This window comes from Phaethon lepturus, unplaced genomic scaffold (genome assembly GCF_000687285.1).
Source record: "Phaethon lepturus isolate BGI_N335 unplaced genomic scaffold, ASM68728v1 scaffold4992, whole genome shotgun sequence".
Classification (NCBI taxonomy): domain Eukaryota; kingdom Metazoa; phylum Chordata; class Aves; order Phaethontiformes; family Phaethontidae; genus Phaethon; species Phaethon lepturus.
This window is the reverse complement of record NW_010525381.1, coordinates 6,068-28,915: the sequence shown is the minus strand read 5'-3', so window position 1 is coordinate 28,915 and position 22,848 is coordinate 6,068. Positions and strand designations below refer to the sequence as shown.

The following is a 22,848-nucleotide window of genomic DNA, read 5'->3' as shown; positions in this document are numbered from 1 at the left end:
TTCCAACCTAGTGATTCTGTGAGTCTGTGAATTTGTTTCCAATATAATTTCATAGCAATGCATTCTTTCTGTTTTCAGACATGTAGATTATTAGAATCACTCAAATTGTCAGAGGGCACTGAGTTGTACTGATGTCTGTTTTTCACCCTTCCTCCCCTCAACCCTTACCCTGAAGCACATAGTATCACTGCTTTCCCAATGCAGAGTTGTGCAACAAAGCATAGACATAGATAGCTAAAGCTAGTGAACTTTGCAAAGTGGGTTAAAGGTAAGATGAGCCTTTGCCCTGTTGTGGATGAGGTGTGCTCATGTATGTTGTTTGTCTGACTACTGGTGCAGAAGGATGTGATGGTAGTCCATGATAAAAGTTGAAAAGCTAACGATAGCTTCCTTGATGTTGAGACTTGGTGATCTTGGACTGCTGCAGTCACTTGTGCCAATTCAATTGCCTCAATTCACTAAGGCGGAAATCTATGTTGGCGGGCTTTCTTGTTTGTTTGAGTACTTAAATAGTAATTTCTTGGGTATGGACTGTACGTGCTTCACACTTACCAGATCAAAAACTCTGCCATTATTCACTCTGTAGTCACTATTGTTAACTTTTTTTATGAAGCATATGCTCTTTATCAATTTTTTGAACAGGAAGTAGCAGCACATATGTATATACTGTAGAAGGCACTGAATTTATATTCTAGGAATGCATTTTGGTTCAGAGTCTGTGCAAAGTAGTTGTCTGCATGATAGGTAGATCTTTGTAAACATTGCAGTAAAAATTCTTTCAAACAAGATTACTTCTATAAGCTTAGAAGTCGCTCAGTTTTGTGATACATGAGATGGCAGTACACTTCAGCCTGTATTTATATGCTTAGTCTTAAGCCTTGCATTTAATGTAACTTTATAATAACAATTAGTTCAGTGAGAAATACATGTATTTATTATTACTACCGTCTCTGAAAACTGTGTTGAAGAGGTGATGACATTGACATGAAAAGCAGAAGTCAGATTTGCAAAGCTGTCTCTATTACTTCATGAAGTTCTGTAGAAAACTTCTACTGTGCTGTGAGGAAACTTCTGCTTTTCTGCTGGTAGCTATTTCCCCTTTCCTTTTCATACCACTTTCTGAGTTCATGGAGGTCAAAAAGTGGTTTCTAACTAGGAAAAAAATGTTAAGTTTGTCTGAAAGTGTTAAGATTAGAAGGAATGTTGAAACAACATTGTTGTATGTTTTTATGATTAAAATGTATCCTAGGTGTGCTCTCTCTCTCTCTGCCTAAAATACTGCTGTTTGAGATGAACTTTCTAAGCCACTTCCACAGTAATTGACTGAATTCTGAACCGTGTCTGGAACTGGTTTCATTTCCTTTTCTCCCTTTTTGTCTTTTACAGTGTTGTAGTAAATGCTGAAATGGCTTCTCTGACTTGTCTGATTTTCATAGGTGACAGCTCTGGAGATTTTTGACTGGGCAAATAATAATTTTTTTGGGAAAATAATCAGTTGCCTTCCATGAACAATCCAAGTTCCACAATAGAAGCAAGATTTATAAAATAAATCATAGTCCTAACCTCTGCTGATCTGTGAATAATGGTACTAAAGGAATAGCGTAACATGCACTGTCAGACTCTTTTTCATTCAGCTCAAACTTTCTAATTTCCTCTTATATATGGATGCAGCGATACTGGAGGATGTCAGGGTGATGTGTTGTTCGGAAGCCACTGGTTGAGAACCGCCCACATAAGATATCTATTCTGAGAGGTCTTCAGAAAATATTTGAAAGTGTTGAATTAGGCACACTCATTTTGCTGTAAAAATTTGTGAGCTTTTTGCAAATTATTGGTTTTTCTTAATGGGAGAGAGAGGCTGAGTATTTCTACTAGCCAGGCATGTGTGGTGGTTAATATGATTCTCAAAGTCATGAAGTAGAGATTTTTTAAAAAGGGGCTTCAGTAAGATGAAGTATCTTAGTGTCTCCTACTCTGCTGCTGAACGGCTAAGTCTGTGTGGTGGACCCTGTGAATATTTCAGATCCTGTCTCTGTGTTTGTACATTGACTGCATCCTCCCTTCCTATTGAGATAGGAATGCTAGAATGGAAATATTTATAAAAGCAAAATTGAAAGATGCTAATAAACAAAATTTGAAATTAAATATTCCATCATTATATAAAATGCTTTGGTTTTTTTCTAAATAAAATAATCAGAATTAATGTTTGTTTATATTTTGATGAAAGTATTTTCATAGAAGTTCAGTAGAACATTTTTACTTTTCCTAATTAGCAAATAAATTGTCGTTAAAGAAAATAAATCCCTTACATTTCTTTAGCGGGAGACAAAGAGTATGTACATAGAAAAACTTGCTTGCTATTTTAACACTTAAAACAGTTGTTTATTACATACATGTGTATGGATGGACATGCAGCCTTAAACTTTTAAATTTTGGAATTGTTTCTGAGAAGCTAGCCTGTCAGGGGTAAACAGAAGAGATTATTGTAGCATGTTTAAAAAAAAAAAAAATTAGAACAGGGCCATGCTTTGAGATAAACAGGTGTGATTGAAGTGTTGCATTAACTTATTCTACCTCAACTCAGTTTTTTCATACATGTTCCCTTGGGTCTGTAATTTCCTGATGGTGATCCTTTTGATACATGTGAAGGAGGGAAGTTCAATGTGTCTCAGCTCCTCTACAGAAGTGTGTGTGCAGGTGGGGAATAGAAAAGAAGGGAAACCTTTTCCAGTATTGAAAGTTGTCTTTAAACCTGTTTCCCACTGAACTTATGAATGCACAGTGTAGGAGCAAGATTGAAGAAGAGTAATTAAAATGTTGGTCAGGTCTTTCCAATGACCTGTGACAGTGTTTGTGGATCTTCTTTCATTTATTGTGACACTGCTAGTACAAATGCAGTTGGAGGGAAAAAAAAAAAGATGTTGTAACAGTAGGCTACCACCACAGCTTTATGTGGTAGAAGGTGCCTTGATGTCTTATTCTAAGTATTTCTTACTTTTTCTAGACATCTGCTATGTTGCTGTAGTATAATAACATCAGTTTTCTATTTCTTTCCTGCATTCAAAATATTTTTATACTTTTCAGAACCCTATACATCCATGGCCATACAAAGCTGGATTTCATGGTCTGGCATACTGCAATTGAAAAAGCAGCAGGTACAGATGGTAATGCATTACAAGATCAGCAGCTCAGCAAAAATGATGTTCCTATTATAGTGAACAGCTGTATAGCATTTGTTACACAGTATGGTAAGTATAGTGGATTTTATTCAACGTGAGATCATTTGTATAATACCTAAGCTCCCATACGATCAGATCTTATTGAATGAGTTTATCTATTACCTACATTAAAACCATGTCCCTCATTAGCCTTACTGCTCTTTGATGTGATGGTGAAGTACACTGCCACACATCTGAGAAAGGGCAGATTTGGGAAATACAACTTGGCAGGCGCCCTTTATAGGCACCTTCCTATTTTAAAAATTGACTTGTTTGTTTGATGTAGCTGAGCCTTGGGGTCTGGTGCCTCAGTACAGAAAACTTCACCCCTGAAAATTAGTGTGTGAACCAGGAAAGACTATGGCCTGGACTGTTCAGCACATCTGGGAAACTTATGTTAACTGTAGAACTGAGTTCAGTCTTAAGGCTGCTGTTTTTTCCTCATAATAGCCTAAGGATGTATAGTCAGTTACCGTTTGTTTAAGTCAATTTTGCCAGTGTAACTTTCCATAGCATTAGATCATATGCAGACGGTGTCTTTGTCTTTTTTACTACTGCAAATTCATCAGTTTTCTTGTGAAATGCTAAACACATATCAACCCTGTACAAATCTGTCTTCAGGATAAACGTGTCTGTAACCCCTGTCAGTATGAGAGTGCCTAATTTATATTTGAGTGATTGAAGTTTAACAAAATAATTTTTGAATATGGCAACACTGCATTATAGTAAATTGTTGTGTCTGGGTTACAACTATTGCCTAAAACCAAGGAAAAACAATGTTTTCACTAAATTATTTTTTTAATCATTAGCAATTGGAATTATTCTAAGTATAGTGTACACTGTTTCATGTACTGAAATGTTGTTAAAGCAGGGTAATTATGTTGGCCACTCAGAACAATTGCTCCTGTGTGTTCTAAATTAAAATTCAATTTCCTACTGTCTTTTAAATAAGTTAGATCTTTATTGAAAAATATCTTTTTTCAGGATCAGCATTACTGGATGTTAAAATATTAATTTGAAAGCTGAAGTGTGTGTGCATATGTGTTTTTGTGTCATCACGGTAAAGATTCTGTCTTTAGTTGTCATCTACAGATGACAGACACTATCGGGTCCCACAGCTGTTCCTGACAGTAACAGCACAAAGACAGTATCAAATGGTAGTGCTTGTGGGCATTACAGGAAAGCTGAATTGCAAGAACATGAGACATGATTTCATAGATTTTGACAGAGTACTTAATTTGACAGGTACATAAGAAAAGCAGGGTTTTGTATAAAATACAATTATCTTTCAAGAAATATGGGGAACGCAGGAAACACCTCTGCAAAGAAAAAGAATGGGACTGCACAGCTACGCCAAACTTCCACAAGTTTAAAAAAAAAAAAACAAAACGTTTTGCCTACTTTCATATGCAGTAACTGAAGGTAGACTTGCCTGTGTTTTAGACTATGAATTTTCATTTAAGTTGGCTTTGGACTGATACAAGAATAGTGGCTGCCTGATATCTTCCTGAATGTGAGAAAAATCAGAAAAAAGGAATACTTTCTACTAATCTTGACGCTTTTAAGAGTGAAATGTTTCAGGTTGGATGAAAACAATAATACTTTACTGAATCCTAAGTTAACTAGGGTAATAAAATAGTGGGAGTTCTGCTCATGAAAGTGACTGTGTTTTATGTGCAATACAATACCAGTCATCAAAACTTCTTTCCTTTACTGTGCCTTTTAAAACTATTGTTTTCAGACGTCCTGAAGAGATTTGGGGATTTGAATGCCTGTAAAGTATTCCTGAAATTGTGATCCCAGGCTTGCTTAATGTTATGATGTGTATTTTTGCAAAGAGGTCTAGTTGGGTGTAAGCAGACTTGGCAGTGTTTTTACTAACAAAGTGAGTATGTGCAAAAGGTCAGAGAGATTTTAGTAGGAAATATGATGTGTTTGGCAGCCAGATATGCTTTTTGTGTAATAATATTTGGAATTTTTAAATGAGAACTAGATTTTACATTTATTTATTTTTCTGTCCTGTATTTTTGTAACTTAGGTTTAGGTAGCAAGCAGATCTACCTTAAGAATGGCAATTCCTCCAATGTGGCTGAACTGCTGGAAAGCTTCAAAAAAGATGCGAGGAGTGTTAAACTAAGAGCAGGAAAACATCAGCTTGAAGATGTGACTGATGTATTGAAAAGTTTTCTTTCGCAAATAGATGATGCGCTTCTCACTAAAGAACTTTATCCATTCTGGATCTCTGCATTAGGTAATATATACCATAGCATTCAATACAAGAAAGTTTGTATGTAGATTTTCAGTATCAAATTTGAGGGGGTTGTTAATTACTTGCCCTGTGTTGACCTATATTGTTTGATAATCAACAAAACAATTGTAGTGAGGAAAAAAATGTTTGAGCTTGGCTGCAATAGATTTATGTTAATCAGGTATTATTTTATTGCCTTTAAGTGAACCATAATAATAATAATAAGCAATGTTTCCTTGAAAATATAAACAGTAGACCAATATTGCACTGTGTCATAATGAAATAAATAAAATTTACATTAACTTTGCTCATGCCCTGAGCAGGATTATGCTCTGAAGTATCTATGGAGCACAGCAAGGCAGTCTTAACTTGGAGGTAGAGAGCTGTGGCTGTGCCTCAGATACTGTGATTCCCAAGACTGGAATTCCTATCGTTGGCTCTGCCACTGTTCAGCTATAAAACTTTGTACAACCACCCCTTCTCCTTTGTTCTCCTTTGTTCTCTGAACTCTTAGAAGTATATTTGCACTTGTGCATACACAGATGCTCTCACACATGTCCACACACAAACTGCAAATTAAATATCCTTTGAGAAGAAAAGCAATTGCTATCCTGGGATTTAGTCTTAAACTGTAGCAAATGGTGCTTGAATATAGAACTGGCCCTCTTTATTGCTGATACTACTTCCCTGAACTGGTGTACAATAATAGACTTTGTTAATAGTAGATTGAGTATTGCCTTTATGAAGAAGAGGTTGATTGGGTACATTGTAATTTTAAATGACTAGATGATGCCAATATAGTTAGAGAGCTGCTGTTGGTTTTTAGTGTGCATTGTTATTAATGCTCAATGATTATTATTTTCTGGCAGATACACAGAATGAAAAGGAACGGGTGAGGAAGTATGGAGCTTTTATTCGGACGCTTCCACCAGTCAATAGGGCAACTTTGGCTGCTTTAATTGAACATCTTTACAGGTCAATGCAAATGATGCACTGTAGTAGAGAAATTCTTGTATTGTGTTCTCAGTATAACTCTACCATAAATGAAATGTGGCTTGTTTCATTAATTAGTAAGCATCAAAAGCTTGCCTAGTTGTGACAGTTATTTTTGATTCCCTTTATAAATTGTTTTTTCTTTGGTTGTATTTTTAGCAGTAGGTATCTATAAACATCAAATGGGATGGAACAGACTTACAGCAAGACAGGGCTGCCAGTGTATGTGTCCAAGTAGGGTAATCTTTAATGTAGCTTCTTTATACAAACCCATTTTACCTCAGTCTGCTAATCTTCCAGAGGTTTATTGCAAATGGTTCTTGAAATTAAAAGACTTTTTCAGGGAAAATGTCCTTCTCCACAATCTGTATTGCACATAATAACTTTGAGAATTAGCTAACCTTTCCGTTTTTCATCAGTGGTTCATTTTGCAACAGGGGTTTTGGTAAAGAATATCCAAAATATAAACGTTTTTAATCAACTTGTGTTCCTAGATCAAATAAGCAGCAGCAAGTGTATAAAAAACGTGTGACTTGGATGACTCTGCAATGTTATGGTGAAATAGTAATGGTCTATATTATATCATATTACATGATCTATTGAACAAGTCAAATTATATTCCTGGTAAATTGTAGTGGGTAGAGAATGTGTAGAACCTTTACTTTACAGGATATTGTGTTCAGAAATTACATTACATAGCCAAGTACCTAGCAGATGTCCTTTAAAACTATTTATATGGTTATTAAATCTGTTGGTGCCATTATTGGGATAAAGATTATATCCAGTTTAGATATATAAATATGCTGTTATATCTGTTCTGAAAGTAGTTTGAATTCATGTGTATAACAGCCAAAATTCTCTGATACTTTAAAGTGGTTGCTTCTAAAAGAGGACACATTGTGTAAGCAACAGAACTGATATGAAAACTTTACCATAAGCGTGGAAGCTAAGAAGGATCTAATTTCTTTCCACATTTGGATTGATCTTAGATCGTTAAGTTTGGAGGATATACTTATGTAACCTAACATAGCGAAGCTGTATTTAGCATTGGTGCGGCCTCACCTTGAGTACTGTGTGAAATTCTGGACCCCACAATTTAAGGATGTGAAGGTCCTTGAATGTGTCCAGAGGAGGGCAGCAAAGCTGGTGAAAGGAAGGAATGTCCTATGGGAAGTGGCTAAGGACTTTCGGCTTGTCTAGTTTGGAGAAAAGGAGGCTGAGGGGCAACCTCGTTGCTCTCTACAGCTTCCTAAGGAGGGGCAGTGGCGAGGGAAGTGCTGATCTCTTCTCCCTGGTATCCAGTGACAGGACGCATGGGAATGGTTCAAAGCTGCATCCGGGAGGTTCAGACTGGACATTTGGAAATATTTCTTTACCAGGAGGGTGGCCAAGTACTGGAATTTGGCTTCCTAGAGAGGTGATTGATGACCCATGCCTGTCAGTGTTTAAGAGGCATTTGGACAATGCCCTTAATTACATGCTTTAACTTTCGGTCAGCCCTTAAACGATCAGGCAGTCAGACTTTCAACTGAACTATTCTTTCATATTTTTTTTCTGTTCTATTCTAAATAATTTTGATATCACTTGAGATGTGAGATAAAGAATATAAAGAAATAAATATTAAAAAATAAATAATATTAGATATTTTTTCACTGCATTTAATGTAGTTATTCTTTTTGAAGTGCAGTCCATATTCTGTAGAGGAGCCTCAGACAATGAGAGAAACAATGAAACCTTCTAAATATGGTTTTTTTTTTCCTTCAACAGGGTGCAGAAGTGTTCTGAAATCAATCATATGAACCCTCACAATCTAGCCATGGTCTTTTCCTCATGCTTATTTCAAACTAAAGGCCAAACTAGTGAAGAAGTCAATGTAATTGAAGATCTAATTAAAAATTATGTACAAATTTTTGATGTAGGTATCTTTATATAAAAGTGTCCTAATTGCTCAGCTAAAATATAGAAATCTTCTTAAAGATGATCTTGTTATTAGTTATGCTGTCTGAGGATTTGCAGGGCCTTTGAACTCTAATTCAGTGGACATTGTTGTTTGCTTTAAATTATATTTCTAAGCTAGCTTAGCTTGTGTAGGAAAGACTATGTTTATAGGATTACTGTGAGCTACTGTTTTCCAAAATGGTGCACATTCTTCTTGCTGACACCAGCATACCAACTTTAAGAAAATTTTAAGATTATGACTATTAAAAACACTACTTCTATTCAAACTTTCTGGGCCTGATCAGAACTGAAGCATGGAAGAATTCTGTGTTCTTAGTATCTGAGCTGTGGTTACAATAAAGACTAGAGAGAGTGTTTGGTTCCTTAGGACTAGAAAGAACATTAAATCCAACTGGATAGAAAATATCCTACTAGCAACAACTTGTATTAGCCGGTTTGGTTTACTGTGCCACTATAACGTTGTCTGGCAATTTTTCATGGAGTCCTTTCTCTTCTAATATTTATTTCATAAGGTTTGTACTAATGCATCCCATCAGTGCAGTGCTGTTTCTGACTGATAGAATATTTAGTATAGCTGCTTCTATAGGAACATGATTAACAGTATTGTTAATTGTTATGATATTTATTATTGTTATATTATCATTAATTATTAACTATTTTTAGATGTAAGCATTCCTCTATATTTATATTTTTATTTATCTTAGTTTATTTTAATAAATTAGTTTAATAAATCAGTGTTTGCTAGCTTATGTTGTAATTTTTATACCATCTCCCTTCTACTTATTAATTGATCAAAAATGATTCATTTTAAACAGGTAAATGAAGACCAGGTTAAACAAATGGATATAGAGAACAGCTTTATTACCAGGTGGAAAGACACTCAGGTAAGTGGCAGATATCAACTGGTATGAAAAAAAATTTTAATAAAGACTACTTTGTTGTTCACACATTTTTATACCTAGATTTCTAAAAGTATATTTCTAAGTTTGTGTAGTGACTGGTGGTGTTAATTAGAGAGCTGAGGGAAATAAAATGGAATAAAAGAGGAAGCATCAACTGATAAAGCAAAACAGTTCTGTGTAAAGCATAGTGTGATATTATGTTCTGGCCTGAGCACCAGGATAACCTACAGGTTGTTACATGCTTTTACTATGCATCATAAATTGTATTAGAAGGAAATGGTCAACATTTGCAAGTGTGAAAATGATGATCTGTCTTTTTTTAATTTTAAACATGCATATTAAATTCCTTCAAGTGTATATTAATACTTTTATTATTTCATGAGCTTTGGGTATACAAGGTCTCTCTTCATTAGAGTTTCACCATCCCTTTGAGTTTAAAGCATTTGAATCTTTAGCTGCATCCTGTTTTGTGATGATTTCTAGAACCCCAGAGCAAAAATATTATTTGGGGAAGCTTCAGACGCACACTAACAGTCAAACTGGACTTCAGGACACAATATAAGAAAATGGGAGATCTTATGCCACTTATTTATCATCTTGAGTTCTGGTCTTACCTGTAACAACTTTTCAATAACTTCGGAGTGCTAAGAAACAGTGAGTGAAGTGATAGCATGTTTCACTGTCCCACAAAGTGGTATTTGAATACAGTCCTAATTAAACCAAAAATTTTTAAGTTTCATAACATTTCCAAGGTGGTTGAATTAAGAGAGGTAAAAGGAAATGTAGGGCGCTTAAGAGCTTTTTCAGAAATCTAAAGTAGTGGAGGAGAAGCTTTCAGTGATTTTGGAGCTTATAGGGCTTTAGAAAGTAATAGAAAGCTAGCAGAAAAAATCTATAATGCTTTTGTCTGTTGGCTGCCTTCCCCCTTCCAGCAACAGTTTTGTTTGTTCCAGATACCACTGTGAAATCACCTTTATGAGCTGTATTGTATTCAATGAATAATTCATGAATAATTGGGCCTCTTTAAACTGGTTTCGCTGGGACTTTCCAGGTTCTTGGGAGGTGAAGTTATACAAAGATTGAACTGGGGTTTTAACTGTTTTTATTTTGCTCTCAGCAAAGTCTCTAGCATTAACAATCAGCTTTCTGAATTGATGGTTATACCTACTGTGTTAATAGACTGATTGAGTCTCATAACACACATGGCTAAGCTTTAAATTCTTTACAAAAAAATAGTAGTATGACTTTAACCTTAACAATGAAACAAAAACTGCTACCTAATCACAGAATTATGATAGAATCATAGACTATCTCAAGTTGGAAGGGACCTATAAGAATCATCCAGTCCCAACTCCTTGCTCTTCACGGGACTACCTAAAACCAAACCATATGACTAAGAGCATCATCCAGATACTTCCTGAACTCTGACAGGCTTGGTGCCGTGATCACTTCCCTGGGGAGATGGTTCCAATGACCAACCACCCTCTTAGTGAAGAACCTTTTCCTAATGTCCAATCTGAACTGCCCCTGACACAGCTTTATTCCAGTTGTCTGGGTTGGAAGGAACCTTTTGAGATTGTCTCTAATTACACTGCTGCTCAAGCAGGCCCTCTTAGAGTAGATTGCCTGGGGACTGTGTCCTGTCAGATTTTTAATATCTCCAAGGCTGGAACCTCTCTGGGCAAGCTCTTCCAGTATTTGTGCACCCTCACAGTATAATTGCTTTCTTGTGTTCAGATTGTTTTTTGTGTGTTTTTAATATGTGCACATTGCCTTTTGTAGTGTCACTGAGAAGAGTATCTCAGTTTTCTTCATTTCCCCTGTAGTTGGTTGACCCTGGCTGGATGCTAGGTACCCACCAAAGCAGCTCTATCACTCCCCTCCTCAGCTGGACAGGGGAGAGAAAATACAACAAAAAGCTCATAGTTTGAGATAAGGACAGGGAGAGATCAGTCAGCAGTTACCATCATGATCAAAAGCGACTAGACTCAGGGAAATTAGTTTAATTTATTACTGATCAAATCAGAGTAGGGTAATGAGAAATCTTAAAAAAATACCTTCTCCCCACCCCCACTTCTTCCTGGGCTCAACTTTACTCTCGATTTCTCTACTTCCACCTCTACCAGTGGTGTAGGGGGATGGGGAATGGGGGTTGTGGTCAGTTCTTCACATGATGTCTCTGCTGCTTCCCCTTCCTCCTCAGGGGCAGGACTCTTCACAATCTTCCCCTGCTCCCACGTGGGGTCCCTGCCATGGGAGACAGTTCTCCACAAACTTCTCCAATGTGAGTCCTTCTCATGGGCTACAGTTCTTCATGAACAGCTCTAGCATGGGTCCCTTCCAACAGGGTGCCGTCCTTCAGGGACAGACTGCTCCACCGTGGGTCCCCTACGGGGTCACAAGTCCTGCCAGCAAACCTGCTCAAATGTGGCCATGTGGCCTCCTCTGTCTCCGAGGGTCCACAGGTCGTGCTAGGAGCCTGTTCCAGCATGGGCTTCCCACAGAGGTCACAGCCTCCTTCAGGCACCTCCACTTACTCTGGCATGGGATCCTCTATGGGCTGCAGGTAGATATCTGCTCCACCATGGAGCTCCATGGGCTGCAGGGGGACAGCCTGCCTTCCCATGGTCTTCACCACAGGATGCGGGGTAATCTCTGCTGCAGCACCTGGAGCACAACCTATCCCTGCTTCTTCACTGACCTTGGTGTCTGCAGAGTTGTTTCTCTCACATACTCTCACTTCTTTTTCTGGCTTCAAATGTGCAGGTGTTTTTCCCTCTTTCTTAACTATGTTCTCCCAGAGGTGCTACCACTGTTGTTGATGGGCTCAGCCTTGGCCAGTGGTGGGTCTGTCTTGGAGCCGGCTGGCATTGGCTGTATCAGATGTAACGGAAGCTTCAAGTAGTTTCTTATAGAAGTGACCCCTGTAGCCCCACTGTTACCAAAACCTTGCCACGCAAACCCCATACACCCTCCCATCCGGTATTGGTACATGTTGAAAAGATTCCCCCCATGCCTTCTCTCCTCCAGGCAGAACAGTCTCAACTCTTTCTGCCTCTTCCTATATGAAAGATGCTACAGTGCATTCATCATCCTGGCGATTCTTCACTGGACTCTGTCTAGTAGTTCCATCTCTTTCTTGTACTGAGGAGCCCAACACTGGGCAGAGTACTTGGGTGTGGCCTCACCAGTGTTGAACAGAAGGGAGAATCACTTCTCTCAACCTGCTGGCAGTGCTTTGCCTAATGTAGCCCAGGAAGCTGTTGGCAACCTCCCAAGGTGCAAAACTTGCATTTCCCCTTGTTGAACTTAGTGAGATTCTTCTCTGCCCAGTTCTTGAGCCTGTTGAAGTCCTTTTGAATGTATCAACCACTCCTTCCAGTTTAATATCATCTGCAAACTTCTTGAAGGATGTGCTCTGTCTTATTATCCAGGTCATTGATGAAAATTAATGGTCTCCTGGCTCTTCAGCCAATTTTCAATCCACATTGCTGTCTATGTAGCTGACCTGTACTTTGTCAGCTTGTCAATGATGGTGTTATGGGAGACATGGTCAAAGACTTTGCTAAAAGTGAGGTAAACTACATCCACTGCTATCCTGTCATCCAGTAGTATCCTCTTTGTAGAGGACAATCAGTTTCGTTAAGCATGATTTTCCCTTCATAAGTCCATGCTGACTAATCCCAATGACGTTGTTCTTGTTCATGTGTTTGGAAATGCTTTCCATGAGGGTTTTCTCCATCACCATCCCAGGGACTGAGGTGAGGTTGACCAGCCTGTAGCTCCCCAAATCTTTCTTCTTGCCGTTCTTGAAGATGGCATTGATACTTGTGGTCTTCCAGTCTTTGGGAACCTCTCCCAGTCATCATGACTCTTCAAAGATGTGACATCAGTGAGATTCCTCAGCACTTGTGGGTCCTACTTGTCAGGCCCCACAGACATCTAGTTTCTTTACGTGCTCCTTAACCTGGTCCTCCTCCACTGAGTGTAATCTTCCTTGCTCCAGACCTTCCCTCTGACTTCACAGACCTGGGATTCCTGAAGGTCAGCCTTATCAGTAAAGGCTGAGGCAAAGAAGGCGTTGAGTACCTTGGCCCCGTCTGTGTGATTTATCACCTGGTCCCCTGCCCTGTTCAGCAGCAGACCCATCTTTTCCCTAGTCTCCCTTTTGCTGCTTATGTACTTGCAGAACCCTTTCCTGTTCCCCTTCTCATCCCTTGCAAGCCTCAACTTGGGGTCAGACTTGGTTTTTCTAACCTCACCCCTGCACAATGGGATAGTGGCTCTGTGCAGTTCTTGGGTCACCTGCCCCTGCTTCCTTCTCTTCTATGCTTGGTTTGTACATTTGAGTTCAGTCAGGAGCTCCTTGCTCATCCATCCAGGCCTCATAAATAGAAAGGAATGATTTGCAGTGCTTTATAGTACTTAAAATTTGGAAGGAAGCAGTGAAAGAGCTTCTTATTTTATTAAGTGGTAAGCAACTGTCAAATTTGTTCTCATTCATTCTTAACACATTGCTAGAAATGACTACTTTTAGTTTCAGAGAGAACACTTGTACAAGTAGAACTTATAAAATTGAAGAAAATGGCACTTCTTTTCCTACTTTAGTTTAAAGGAAGAGAAAGGGCTAAAAAGAAATGCATTAGGAATTGTACTTAAATGTATACATTTGAAAATCTATTTTTTTCATTCCATGGGAAAAAAAGATCTCCAAAGAATGTGGTAAACAAGCTCTAAATACTTAGATAGAATGTATGAGAGACTCTCAGCTGGACTATGGAGTCTGCCTACTAAGTCTTCTATATATGACATGTCACTGAATCATGTTATCACCTGGGTTTATCTGTAAATTTTGGCTGTATTCATTAAGTGCTTCTCAGATAATTTCAAGAGTAATTTATTACACCACAGCTCTGATTTCCATCTCAGCGTTGTTTTGTTTTGTTTTTTCCCCTTTCCTGGCAAGAGGTCTTGTGTTTGCATACCACAAAGACCTGTGAAAGTCTAAAGGTCTTAAGTGCATGAGGTCTAAACTTATCCGAGGTGCAGAAGCCCTCCCTGGCTTGCTCTGTGATCTTGGGACTCCAGTTGCTCGGGGCAAAGGCCTGACCAGAGTGTGCCCTGGTTCTTTCCAGACCTATGCTATTAGGCTTCTGGTGGGATGAACTCAGACATTGTGTCATGTAAGAAGCAGTATTTCCATTTTAAGAATTTAGTGCAAGGCTCCTGGATCCCAGATGTACTGTTCTGTTCCAGATTAAGCACTTAAGTTACGTGTGAAATGGGTAGGGGAGGGAGACTTAGACTCTTTAACAGCCATCATGCTGCATAGGAAGCCTTCTGACCCTAGCTGGTAGCTAGGATGTTGAAGGAAGGAGCCTCTCAAATTCTCCCTTTCTTGTGTGGCTGAACATGTGTGTGTCAGATGCTGATTCACAGACCCAAACCATCACCTTAAGATAAGGTACTTTCTAAAGGAGAACTTGAACATTTTCTTCCATTTTAACATGCAGATGAGGAATGAGGAGGCTAAATACTTCCTTGAGCCAACATAAGGGCTGACCTTGAACGCATGTTTCCTGCTCTTGCATATCTGTGGTGACAGTGTGGTACAGCTTTATTAGCTGCAGTGGAGTGTATTGCTTCCTTTGTATCTCATTCCACCTGTTCACAGTCCTTCCACAACTTTACAATCACCTGGAATAACTTAGAGCCTCTCTTTTATGGCACTGTCTTGGAAATGTGAATTCAAATCATTGGGTTTGGCAGTGGGCTCATTCAGGGTGTATCCTGAGTGAGTTTACTGGTTAGATGGATTGTGCTCCTTGGCTTTACTAAGATGGCATCAGTCCTAAGTAAGAAAAGAAACTTTAGGTACCAAGAATGTTTCAGTAGAAAAGGCTGATTTGTTGGGTACCCATGTACAAAAGTGATTATTTTGAGGATTGCTATTGTGAAATTAAACAGAAAAATCTGTTTTGTCTCTTTTTGCATTGCTGAAGACCTTATGTGACCAAACACTTTGGAATTCTGTATGAAATGTTACATAAACAAAGGAAAAATATATCAGAAATATCTGTATGCTAGAAAATCTCAATGCAAAAATGAAATCCTGAAACCAGGACAGACAGAAAGATTGATTATTATTGAAAAATTATTGTAATAGAGTACCACCTTTTTCACTCTCTTCTAGAAATATTTTACTACTAAGATCTAATGAAATATTTTATGCTATATGATTTGTTTTGTGTGGGCAAAATGGATTTGCACTATAAATTGTGCACATTGTTTTATAGCTTTATTCTCTAATATAGACTTGAATGGCATAAAATGGAAAATAGTATACAGAATTATTGATTTCCCTGTTTCCCAAACAGGACAATGATCTCAACTTAGAGCTGTGGTTGATGTTCTTCTCCCTATAAAGCAAATAAGTAATGCAAAACTCCTAGAACAAACTTGGTCATTGGGGCATTTTAAAATTGTGTATCATCTGAAGTGATTTCAGATTCCTGCTTGGAAAACATGAATTCTTAATAGTCAGTATAAGTTTTCACAACCTGTGAAAGGTTCCTATGAGGAAAATAGTAACTGAGCTGCTGGATTTTATTAATTAATCTCTGCCAATATTGTATCTGAAGACATCATAAAATGCTGAGTTTAAGTTAGAAAGTGTTTTTTGGATCTTATCAAATCATTGGTATCTTTACTCTGTATGTCATTTCCTGGAAAAAGAGCCACCAGAAGTCAAAATAGCAAATACGAACTCAGGAGACTTTAGTAGTTCGGGAGCATTTGCCGCAGAAATAACAGCCTTTTTCTTTTTAGCTTTCTAAACAAGCAATGGACATTGGAACAAAACTTCTATGTTTTAATGGTTGAAAAATTGAAGTTTGAACTACTTTTAAGGATAGGGACTGCATTCTCTCTGTTATGTCAGCCTATTATCCCTTGAATATAACAACTGAGGAATAGAGTTCTCAAGAGCCTGACTGTTGTTTGTGGCAATTTGATTGTAACTATGAACATTTTTCCCCTCTGAATTAATCTGTGGAACATTTTTTGCTAGATGCCAATTTTTCTGTAGCAGACATGATTAATATAACTAGTGTTTCAAATTAAAAACATGTTTTTCTGAAACTCCATGTGCATATAACATGTGAAAGGCATGGATGTCTAATGTTTTTTCCATAACTATGCATGGTGGTGTCAGTTGGTTTTGCTGGGGGAATATATTAGAGCCAGACCTGGACTAACCCTAAGTGCTTTTGAAAAAATTGACCTTACTCTTTGTTATATTTTATATTTGTAACTTCTGTCATGAGTATAAATTGCATACTACTCATCATTTCGGAAGACTAGATTATATGGATGCCTACACTTTATATTTTACTAGGCTTGGCCATATAAACTTCTTTTATACTACTGTTGTTAAGTCCAACTTAGCATTTGATGTTTTCGTTAATACTATGTAAAGAATAGCCAGACCCCAGCCAATTGTCATGAGCTGTATTTGCCAATACAGACCTGAAACAGGATAAACATTTTCAGAATAAAAACAGTGGTTAGTTGGAATGGTGTAGCTTTGACTTGCTATCTTCCATTATTTCAGTGAAAGAAAGGGGTATGCTGAAACATACTCTTTTTCAGCTGCTCTACTTCGTCTGTCAGTAACTACCATCATTCAGCCTGTAAGCAGTTTGCAAGACCATGCATATGGAAGACTTGCATATGCAGACCATGTAGCATGGAGATTGGACTTCAGGCTCATGCAGGAGAGGTAGCTCTTTGGGAAACTTTCTGGATGGTCTTCCAGTTACTGTTAAAACTGATGACACGGTGCAGACCGAGTGATGTAACAGCATGGGTGATTGATGACTTAGACCTCAAGTGGCTACAATTAAGAATTATGTGTAAGAATCCTTTCCATTTAACAACTGATAGTCTGACATTATTGCATCAAAACTTGTGCGTATTTGTGGGAAAATCAGTGATGTGGATACTTAACACATTTGAGTATATAGGTTGCTATAGTAGTATTATCTCCAGGCTGGTGATGCAGAGTGTTCAGAGAAGAACAACTGAACCAAATTTCTACTGAAGGCCTGGATGTTCTCATGTCTGAAATGTCACTGAAGTTCCATTCACTTCATGGAATGTGGCACTTCATTAGCTGCTCTTCATTTTCTGTCCACCATATACTTATGCCAGCTGTTTCTGTTTGCTGTTTTAATTTACATCACGTTTTCTCTCCATACGGTTGTTTACATGAGCCCAGTAGAAATCAAATGTCAGCTTCATTCTTATTTCCAACCTTGTTCTTAATATCATCTGAAAAGCAAATTTTACAACTAAATGAGCTTTTTTGAGTCTGTGCCACTATAATTAAGCAGTTTTCTTCAAAGTAGCTTTGTAATGTTTTTCCTCACAAATGCTTCCATTAGTTTTCTATTCTCAGAGGCTAAACTAACTTTAAAGTCACTATTTTTCGTGACGTTAATGTTCTTTAAAATTGAGTGCTCCCATTTATTTTTCTATAGAAAAGTAGTTTTACCTTCTGTAAATTAGTCAAAATGTATCCCAAAGCTCACCTGCTTCTATCATTTTCTCTATAACTTATTCAGTATATGATGAAGTTGTTTTACTTTTCTTAACCTCTTCCTCTGTACTAATATATAAATAAGTAGCATCACTATGAATACTGTTCTCAAAATTAAGACACAAATTCTTATTCTTAATTTTAATTTGATTATTAATTCTTAATATTGGGTTATTAATAAAAGGGTATACTTCCTGAAAAGTCCAGTTTTCTGCCTTATTTTTTCTTCCGATGCTCTGATTATCATCATGTATTCAGTTTTGGAAAATATTTTGGTACTGGGTTGAATGACAATCTTTTTAAGATACTTGCGACTTTGCAACATTGCAAATACTTCACAGTATTGCAAAGGAACTAGAGCAGGAAACAACGTGAGACATTTTTAACTGTAGAAAAGTAAAGTAATTTCTCATCCATGAAGATAATTTTAATGCCAAACCTAGTAACAATGGAAAATACTAAATTCCCTCTCATGAATTAGACTTTTTTTCTCCTCAGTCATAAAATGTTGGATTTACTGACTTTCCAATTTCTTTGTAAGTTTCATATTGTTACACATTTTTAATTATGTTTGTCGGTATTGAGTATATTAAACCGTTATATATTATATAATGTATTTGCTGTCTCATCTAATCATTCCACATGTTAGCATTGTACATAAAGTTTAGATATCTCTCTGACAAATTTGAAGAGCTATATTTTGCAGAGGTTAATATCAAGAGCATTTATTTTGATTCCTTTTTTAAATATGTAACAACAAGTTGTCATTGTGATTAATAATCATAAATGTAGTCTTGGTAGTAATGAATTTTGGATATGTACATATGGCTATATGGATGAAATATTCTGTTGTCTGTAATTTTTTCTCTCATTTTTAACTAACTCAGTTTGGGGTTCCTGTTCTATCCTTTTTTATCGTTTTAAATTCTATTAATCTGCTTTGGCTCTGAAGTGAGCTTGGCTCTAAATCAGATTTATGGTTCTGGCAGTTTAAGATACTAAGGTACACTCATATCTTAGACTTTGCAGCCTTAAATATAAATTTTAAGTTATTTCATGTCTCCCCTAGTTTTCTTGCTCTTGAATTTATATTTGTAAACTGTGTTCATTTTGTTTGATATGATTCTGTTGAATTTAGTCAGGGTTTGGATTTTCCTCCTGAATCTGTGAATAAGTTCATTTTTTTTTCTTACGTTAGTCAAATAAAAGTGAATGCAGTGCAGGTTTTCCCATTAGAGTCAACATTTGAACTATTTTTTGTAGATGAGTGGGTGGAAAAAAAAAAGTTTGAGTTTACTAGGTTCTCGCACATGTACTAGATAATAATTGTTCTTTCCCTATTTAAAAGGATATTTCAAATATTTTTAAGACAGTCTGATTTTTTGTTTTGTTTTGTTTTAGGTTTCTCAGGCTGGAGATTTGCTTATTGAAGCTTACGTGGAAAGAAAGGAGCCAGACTGTAGTATTATAATCAGGGTTAGTGTATAAAAGTGATGAAGTGTTTTTACTAAGCACTTTCACATTAAGTATACCAAATTTATTTTCATACATGTTTTTATATAATTACATAATGAAAGTATGAATTTATACCTATCGCTATTCTTTTAGGTATTTTTTTAATTGGCTGTGTTGTCTACTATTGTTGTGATATTTACCTTCCCATACCCAAGAAAACACAAGGCTTTTTTGTTTTCCTAATTTTTCAAGGGTAGAGAAAAGGAATTTCAAATTACCAAGTTATCAGTCAACTAAAAATTATAACTTCGATTTCATGGAACAAAATAAGGAAAGCATGCTGGGGTCTGACAAATCATTTATGGGTTTCCAATTCAATATATCTGCTGCTGGTTTGTTTTTTTCTTTTTTTGGTTTGTTGTTTTTTGTTTTTAAGTCAACTTAAAAACTGCAGGGAGGAAGATTTTGAAAAAATAAATCAGAAGTCAGTAATTGTAATATATTATAAACTGACTCAATTTGTATTACAGGTATCACCTTTGATGGAAGCAGAAGAATTAACTAATGATGTTTTAGGAATCAAGAACATTATTCCCAACAAAGATGATATCTGGGCTGCTTTTGAAGTACTTGAAAATGGAGAACTGGGTTAGTGAAACTTAGTTACATGTGTTCATCAAATTTTACTATTTTTATTTGTAATTGAAGGCATTTACAAGTAAGTTGAGATTCTGACATGTCATCACAGAAAAAAAGTTTGCTTATTTGTTTCAAATGCACGTTAATGATCATGGTGTCTTTCTGACAGAAATTAATTTCCTGCTTGTGTTCCTGGCATGGGTCTGGTACCTGTCCAATGCATGGTGGTATTCAGTTTGTTATACTCAATCCTGAATTTTCTTGCAAGCTATTTTACGTTTTAAGATACACTGCCCTGAAAACTAACCCTGAGAAGGCAAGAAAATTAGAATCTTACATTTCCTAAAAAGTAATTTTCTCCTGATAGTTACTGTTGTTCAAGGTGAAAATGACTGGGTTTGGATATTTACCAGCATATGATGACCTCAGTAAAAGGGTAATTGGACATATGTGTTGACTGCTTGCTGTCCAAAATACTAAAATTGCAATATTAAAAATTAACTAAATTATTTACATACTGAAAAGTTGCAATAATTGATAATTTTATCTAACCGAATGCAGAACATTCAATACCATATGCTTGTACAAAATGGAGTCTATAGGGGTTTTTTTTAGTAATTCGTGCTTGATGGATATTTTGTAAATGAGGTGTGTTACCAGTAAAATAGCTAATGCTTTTCAGCATGATGATTTATGTACCGTGTAATCCATGATGACAGATGGTCTTAAACGTAACTATAAATGAAACAGTAGGTGTTTACTCCAGGAGTGCTGGTGTTCTAGGAAGATGTGGTGATTTGCCAGTGTTTCCTGCTTTTGATTTGTAAAGTTCTCCTCCTTAAAATGGATTTTTCTCTGTTGTACAAAGGCAACAAGTTGTTTTATCACATCAGAGTCCACAGTTTTTCAAAGGTTGAAAAGGTATTTTAAAAGTTTTACCATTTAAAACAAAAGGGCCAGAAGAAATGATGTTATAAAGTAGGGATTGAGCTACTGTCTACATAATAGTATTTTTCTTAGACTGCTTTGTTGTCGTGTCTGAATAATAAAATCTTCATATAACTGGTATAGCAAGTTGCAGCTAAGGTAGTTTTTTTGCATCCCAAAACAATGGTAGCTTTTTCTCTCTCTTAAATGTGTTATTTGTAGGTGCCGCTTTCTGAAGCTCTGGTGTTCAGGAAAATATGTTCTGCCAGAGTGTAGTGCTGGACAGTCCCAAAGCAGCTGTTGACATTTCATATTCACCTACACTAGCAGAAGTGAAAAGCGAGATTATGGCGGCATACTTTTCCCTTCAGTACTCAAGAGACACAGAGCTAGACTGCCTGACCCAACATGACAGTGTCACACAAGCGTGACTTTCTAGGAGCTGTACCCAGCTATTTTCAAGGCCTGACCCACATAAGTTGGTATGCAAATGGCAACACAGAACTTTTGGAAAAATCTCTCTTTGGAGATAAAATGACACTTGGATCCACTGCTCTAAATTGTAGCCTGCAAAGCCATTATCAATTTTTTTGTGCTTTCATGAATTGTAGTAGGTGCCTACTGCTGGGCAGGTGAAAGCATTCGGTGGAGGGTGTGTGGAGGAAGGATTAGCAGAGAGGGGAACTGTGCGATCTCCCTCCATCCACATCAGTGTTGCCTTGTATGATACCTCAGGCCGTGTTGCAGTACATGTCACACTCATATTTCTGCTGATCTGGTAATGCAGAATTAGTGACTATTTGCAAGCTCTTCCCTACTTTCATTTGGCATATGAACTGGGGTTTATATGGGGTATTGTCTGGAATTCCTTATGACTGCAGTTTTTCAGTCCTGTGAAAGGGTCTCAGAATTTCTCTTTTAGGATGTGTGTTACTGATCAACGAATGTATGCTTGAGCAACTGAAGCGTTGAAGTGCACACATAAAGTCTAGTCATGCCTTCATCTACTGGCATTTTAATCTTGCTGTACTCTTTGTATGAGTTTGGAATATAAAAGTGGAAGTCTGGAAATTCCCCAACCACAGCAACAGGGTGAAGACCTAGGAAGACCACATACTTTTCCCTTCTATTAAAAGAAATGTAGATTCTGTCTCAGTCTGCTTTGATCATTAACAGACAATATGATCTATACCAGTTTGTTTTTATATTTTTTTCACTGTAACTGCTCCAAATTCTTTGGTTTTTGATTACAGAGAATTGGTAGCTATGATGATTCATTTTTATATTGAGCCTAGGCAAACGGGGCCCAGTATAGCTGCAGGTCTCAGTTCTGTTTGATCATATTTATGAATGTTCTACGGCAGTTCCTAACTTCTATATTCAGTTTTAAAGCAGTGTTTTAGTGTATTTCTGTAAGAAAGTATTTATAACTAAATACAAAAGAGTCACTGAACATTTAACTACTTCTTGTTTAATTTGATACTCATTACCCGTGCAGACCCTGCCAGCAACAAAGGTGTTGCTGCAGAAAGTCATTGAAGTGCCTAGTTGTCTTATTTTGAAAGCAGTGTTTTTCTTTTATAGCTCAAAGTGAATGAGACAGTGTTGTGTATAGGTGTGTGTAACTTCTAAGGGGCTCCAATCTTGGTGTGGTTTTTTTTTATTTCAATGTTTTTTGTTTTTTGTTTTTCTCCGGAACTTTTCAGAGCGTCCTCTGCATTATACAGAGAATGTACTAGAACAAGTTCTTCACTGGAGTTCACTACCAGAGCCTGGCACTGCATATCTGATAATAAAGAGATTTCTAACAGCAGACATGCTAAAACACTATAGTGGTACGTACCTTTTTTAAAACTTAGATATTTCACATGGGGACATGAGGATGGCAGTCCTTTTATAGCTGTTTCA

The 22,848-nt window shown here is 37.0% G+C and overlaps 1 protein-coding gene across 1 annotated transcript; it reads left to right on the top strand.

Moving 5' to 3' along the window:
• Positions 1-3,084: 3,084 nt before the first annotated feature.
• On the top strand, positions 3,085-22,775 carry LOC104617404 (arf-GAP with Rho-GAP domain, ANK repeat and PH domain-containing protein 2-like; the record flags this gene model as incomplete). The annotated part of the gene is made up of 8 exons (XM_010282719.1): positions 3,085-3,248; positions 5,257-5,469; positions 6,336-6,441; positions 8,227-8,374; positions 9,234-9,302; positions 19,321-19,395; positions 19,905-20,022; positions 22,647-22,775. Coding segments are annotated over 8 exons (1,022 nt in total), but the record flags the coding sequence as incomplete, so codon positions are not given.
• Between the last annotated feature and the right edge of the window lie 73 nt (positions 22,776-22,848).